General features: G+C 38.0%; 1 protein-coding gene across 1 annotated transcript; it reads right to left on the bottom strand.

Moving 5' to 3' along the window:
• Positions 1–1,017: 1,017 nt before the first annotated feature.
• On the bottom strand, positions 1,018–5,841 carry tctn2 (tectonic family member 2). Its single transcript, XM_049578457.1, has 18 exons — positions 5,698–5,841; positions 5,358–5,471; positions 5,136–5,206; positions 4,735–4,936; positions 4,525–4,625; positions 4,211–4,410; positions 3,987–4,107; positions 3,724–3,877; positions 3,538–3,615; positions 3,329–3,451; positions 3,147–3,221; positions 2,954–3,052; positions 2,721–2,838; positions 2,532–2,635; positions 1,986–2,130; positions 1,688–1,831; positions 1,492–1,580; positions 1,018–1,339 (listed from the first exon to the last, which is right to left on the bottom strand). The coding sequence occupies exons 1-18, from the start codon at positions 5,777–5,779 to the stop codon at positions 1,230–1,232; spliced, it is 2,130 nt and encodes a 709-aa protein (XP_049434414.1). The 5' UTR covers positions 5,780–5,841; the 3' UTR covers positions 1,018–1,229.
• Positions 5,842–6,069: the final 228 nt, after the last annotated feature.

Genomic DNA, 6,069 nt, shown 5'->3' with positions numbered 1-6,069 from the left:
AAATGCTTATATTGTATTCCTACAGCCAAAGACAGTCGAAAAATATTTGTAAACATGATCAACTCTCACCTAAATCCAAAAATTCTACAGTGTTAAATCTCAAATTTGTAGACACATAGGATATAAAGTCTGGAGCTGCTCCATAGACAATGAATCAGGAAATATGCTCTTGACACTGAGAGCACTCAGGGGACTGCTCTGAGTCTATGAGTACATTTTCTGCTTCAGAACTATGGTAGAAAAAATAACTTATTTATGTATAACAAATAAAAATATCATGTGAGTCCATTCATTGTCTACGGAGCAGCTCTTGACTTTGCACTCTACGACATCACAAGTTTGAGACTCACTTCTTGTTCCTGGGTTTGAGAGTGAATAGTTCATGTTCACAAATATTGATTTAACTTTGCTAGGCAATGAAAATTACACATGGGGATACTTAACTTAAGTGGTGTTCCCTTTTAATAGGCCTACAAGTCTGTAAAGGCTGTACTACAAAAGAGTCTCATGGTCCAGTAACAGTTGACTAGAATCCTAATACAAATTTAAAGATACACAATGTTTAAATATTTATTACTCTGTTACTCTGAGAGAATGAAGCCTTATCAGGATTAATCTGCTAAGGGGGACCAGGGCAAACATTTGAAGACCCATGTAATGAAAACAGGTTTTTCTTTTTTCATCTTAGTTTTTTGGGACAATACCTACAACCAAACGCAGCTGGATGTTACTGGGTGATCCATACTGTGAAGTCAGGGGTTTAGAAAAGTAGAGAGCAGCAGCAACTATGTTATATTTGGTGCTGTCAGCATAACACTGAAACAGTATTGTGATTGCGGATGATGACCCCATGTAGTAACATCTAAAATCTGAATAAACAGTGGCCCAGAATTGAGCCCTGTGGTACTTGATTAAAAAAAGAAAAAAAAGAAAAGAAGAATTTATTGGTCAAAGGTATTTTGAAGGATTGAGCCTAAAAAAAGTCATATAAAAAATATTTTTATTACAAAATGGTGCACCGACACAACTATTTACATTTCCACAAACATATTACAAACATGTAAAAACTATAAAATTGTGAACAATGTATCCTGGAAAAGGTAAAATTACATTTCAGTGATATTTAAATACATCATCTTATTTAGCCTCTCATTGTCCCATTACCCCCCATCAGCGTGTCTTCATCACAATTTTCTCTCAGCATTTTCTCAGAGTTTTTGAGAGCAGCACTACTTCCACACCTGTCTGATTTGTCTCCACGGAGTCCCGAGAATCGAGGCAGTGATAAAGAAGAAAACTAAGATAAGGCCCTTAGCCAGTGACTGAGAATACAGCTCACCTGGGGAGAATAAATGTAAAATAAGTCATTAACAGCAATGTCAGGATCCACTGTAGAAATGTTTCACAGCTGTAGTTGAAGTTTACCGAATGATGCACTTCAGGAGGAAGTAAAACACCTGACAGATAACATAGAACTAGACAAATTCCCACCTTTGTAATACTTGGTGATGGGGAAGGCGAGCTCAGGCCAGCACACATCATTCCTGTCACAGTCATACTCTGTGAAGTTGATCTGAAACCTGGGTTAAAAGAAAAACCATCACACTCTTGGTTAGAATCAGTCAGGCAGTTGAAACATAAAGGAATTTATTTGGCTGAAGTTAACAACTCTTTTCATCAGTCTTACCTGGTTTTGGGTGGTCCTGTGTTGATGGGAATGTCAGTAAAGGTGACTGAGGAGGTGATGGGGAATAACTGAGTCACCACTGGGTCCACACATGAAGAGACATCACCTCCCCCACACTCCAGTGTCCAGGGGGACAGACTGTAGCTACAAATGACCAAAATAAGATTTTTGATTTTCATGACTTATAATGCTAATGAGAATTAGGACATATGGTGACTTCTAATGATCAACAGCTCCTCCTGAATTGAGAATACAATTTACACTCTGCATTGAATTAAGTTTAAACCTGATTACATACCTGACTTGCAAAGCCTGGATCTCCCTTTGAGGTATGCCCTCTACCATACCAGTGATGAGACTCCAAACATGGATATGCTGGTGGGATGGCACTCCTTGGCATGAACTTATGCTGTCTTCCATTGCTGTGCTGTTCTGAGTCACAACTGGAATTTATACAATGCGTGTGACATTTAGTTGGAGGGAAAAGTAAAATAATTTGGCAGAATGTTAAAGTTAAAATGAAAGTATAGGAAAAATAAATAAAAATTATTAAAAGTATATAATGCAGGATTCTTGGCTACTGTTTGTAAACACCCACAAAAAAAAAATAAAAAAATAAGAAGAAAATACAGGCAGAGGGCAGAAAAAAAACACCTCCATGCACTTATAGTGGGTCATAATTCATGATTGAGAGGGATTACTTTTGTATGAGTTTATACATTGTTTCTTTAGGAAATCCTGCAGAGTATACCTTTAACAAAAGCATGATATCATTACATAAATATGCATGGACTGCACAAAAAGAAAACTGAAGTGTTTTTTTTGGACCATCTACTGTACTCACAGCCTACGTTTACCCAGTCTGTCATAGTTAGAGGATCTGGGTTTCCACTCTTTGCCACAAGTGTAGCTGTGATCAAAGCAGCCTGGAGAGAAGCAACTGTCTCTCTAGAGGAGAAAAATAAATATATTTTACTTCAGCACAAATACATATAAATAATTATCACACATGAACTCATGCTGAGCTACTAACCTCAGGAGATTACACTGAGTCAGATTCTGTTGGCTGACGGGTAGGAGACATCCTGATGTTGAATTCTCTCCAAACAGAACTGGTTTCATCTCAGCAGTGGAACAGAGTCCATCACTCACTTTTAGTTGGATCAGAAAATTATGTATTTTAGTCAAACTGTTTCAAATTAAATATACATAATTCCCTATTATGCTAGGGTGAGCCAGTCCACAACAAGACTTAATGGGTTTTACCTGGTTTCCAAAGATTGACTGACGTCCTCTGTACTGAGCCTGTATTATTGTCCAAAGTGTCCACAATTCCAGCAATAACAGGCCTTCCCACCTGATAACCTGTCAGTTAAAGTGTTTGCATGTTACCCACTATTTTCTACAAAACAGTTCACTTACACAACCATTCTCAGGACGTGTTTCATCTTGCTCTCACCTGGGTTCCCTGAGTTAGGCTCACCCATGACGTCTCCATTTAGAAACACAGCAGAATACCTTGTAGTTAATGCCACTGTTTGGGAGACAGAATAGCAGAAATGAGCCCAAACTACATCAAACATATGTTTCAACTATGACTGGTGATCAGTCAAATCATGAACAAGCTTTATGGGCACTTACCACTACTATTTAAAGTGATGGTCCCAACAGTGCGAGTGAGTGTGATACTTGTGATGCCATTTCCTTTCCAGTAGACTTTGTAATCAAGCGCTAAGGTCACATTCTCACATACCAGCCCCTCATCTACAGAGAAATATTAACAAGTTTAAACATGAAAGTTAATTTACAATTTAGGTTGTGTAAGTAATGGTATGTTGCAATCTTCGTACCTGAAAAGGCATCTGTGCTTGAAATAAACTGACTTGAGTCAATGGCCACTTCATCAGTAACATCCACCACAACATCACCTGGAATACATAAAAAAAAAACTAATAATAATAACAAAGGCACATGGGCTCAAAGAGCTCTGAATGCACCAAAGCATTGCTACAGTATGTTTAGCAGGTAAAACATACCCCCTTGTCCATTCTTCACTCTAGTCCTCAGATCTGTTGGTCCTGTCAGTAAGGGAGATCCAGTTGGACAGGAGCGTAGCAGAGTTACGCACTCGACTTTGAAATTTTTCAAAAATGCTACAGGAGCATTGTTAACACACTGCCCGAGTATCTTCTATGGAACAGAAATATACAAGGCATTAGTTTTTAAAGCTTTGGCAACACATACAATGCAAAATATAATAATAAAAATATAAACAAAAAACAACATGCACAAAACTAACCTGAGGGATCATGAAGTACTGGTCATTTGTAGTCAAAATGGGACTTCCTTGAATATAAATATTAACTGGCTGTGGAGCTGACAAAACAGGCATTTGGAAGGACGGGCCAGGTTTAGATGTGCTAGACAAGTTTAAGGGCAAAAAATCAATGATGAAAATTCAAAACAAAAATATATAAATGACTCACTCAATTGAAAAACAAAACATATTTTCAATTTTCTCACATGGTGTTTCCCTGGTAGAATAGTCCAAGGTAAGGGTTGTTTTCAGGTGGAGAATTGACACATAAAAATGGAAACCAATCTGGGGAGTTTTCAGAGGATTGCACAGAGCACTGATAATCTGGAGCAGGGGAGACCTGTCCACCAAAGGGTCCTGGTAGACAGTGGGATGCAAATAGCTTCAGATCCTCAATAGAACAGTCCTGTTACAGTGGAAAATAAATAAGTCATTGTTGATTAATACAGAAAGAAATACATTTGTCAAAAATGCACTGTTCTCCTGTTAAAGAATGTGTTAATGAGAGAAACGTAAATACCTTGTCACAGCAGCAGCGTACATCACATGCTCTTAACGTGAGGTCACAGGGACAAGAGCCCAGTGGTTGGTACACTTGATTTGGAATGACTGTTTTATTACCTAAAATGGATAGGATATTTATATTTACTTAAAAAATGTGGAACTCTCTTAGTTCTTGCATCCTTAGAATGAAGGCCTATTATGATGAGATCATTTTAATGAGCCTTACCAAATCCAGTATTAGCGGAAACCAACAGAGCGTGTATCTTAGCCTGGATCAGCAGTGATGCCTGAGGTGTGCCGCCCACACAGGCAGACACTTGAAGAGTCTCCAGGACACACAGTGGCTTTGGACAGCAGTCTGTGTCTGTCTCATTCTCACCACACAAACGCAGACTTTTATCCAGTCTCAGCTGAACCTGAACTGCAGTCTAGGGCCCCAAATAAAACAAACATGAGGCATGAAGAAAAATGGATGTTTGCACAATAATACCTCTATTTGTGGGAGGTTTTCATTAATTTAAACTATGTCTAACTATCTCTTACTCAAGCATAGTTATTTCGCCATGATCTGTAAATCTAATCAAAATGGTAACTCTAATCAAAATGGTAACAAGACTGGCTTCTTACCTTTCCCACCTGCTCCTTTGTGAGCACCCACTGTGTTGCCTCAGATACACATGATGGAGAAGCAATGTTTCCTAAACAAGAAAACAAACGATCACCAAACAGACTTTACAATCACAATCACTACTTTGTCATCTTTCTCTCTTACGTGATCCACTGAATTGGAGAATGGTGTGTTCTGGCACCTTAATATTTCCAAACACAATGTATACCTGTAGCTTTTACCTGTTGTATTAGATGGAGACACTGTCCTCAGATTCAGAGAGATGTCCGACGTGTTTCCGAGCAAAAGTGAAGTGGCCCTTGGTCCATTTACAATGATATATGACGGCTGGAAAACTGTTAGACATAATGGTATCATTTCTGTTTACTGACTTAGTTTCATAACAGTATTTCATAATAAATCAAACTGACGTTACTTTCAACGTTAGCACGGGTTTCTTCTAAGTTAGCTCTTGGTTAACGTTAGAGCTTTAGCATTAGCTAAGTTTGCTAATGTAGCCTTAGCTATTTTAATGTAAAACTGTATTAACTGTGTGTATGAAGATAAATATTAAGGTCTTACCAAGATTGTTTTGAGTGTGAGCCAAAGAAATGAACATTAAAACACTAATATCAACGAATAATATATTAACCACGTTAGCCATTTGGGTCACTTCAGATTATATAGTCGACATATTGGTAAACTGCTTGTTTCCTGGCAACGCAGAACCTGTGTTAAACCAATCACAGCCTCGAAAAGTTCTTCTTCTGGGGAAACAAGGCAAACAAATTATACTTAAAAACACAACAGCGACCTCTTCTGGTCGGTTGTGGAACATGCATGCACCTACAGTTCAATGAACAGCCTTAATTAGTAAGCAGGTAAGTAAGTAGGTAAGTAAAATTTATTTATACAGTGCTTTTTGTAGATATAGGTCACAATGCAATAAAAAGA

The sequence above is a fragment of the Epinephelus fuscoguttatus genome, linkage group LG6 (genome assembly GCF_011397635.1).
Source record: "Epinephelus fuscoguttatus linkage group LG6, E.fuscoguttatus.final_Chr_v1".
Taxonomy (NCBI): Eukaryota; Metazoa; Chordata; class Actinopteri; order Perciformes; family Serranidae; genus Epinephelus; species Epinephelus fuscoguttatus.
This window is presented reverse-complemented; position numbering and strand designations above follow the sequence as displayed.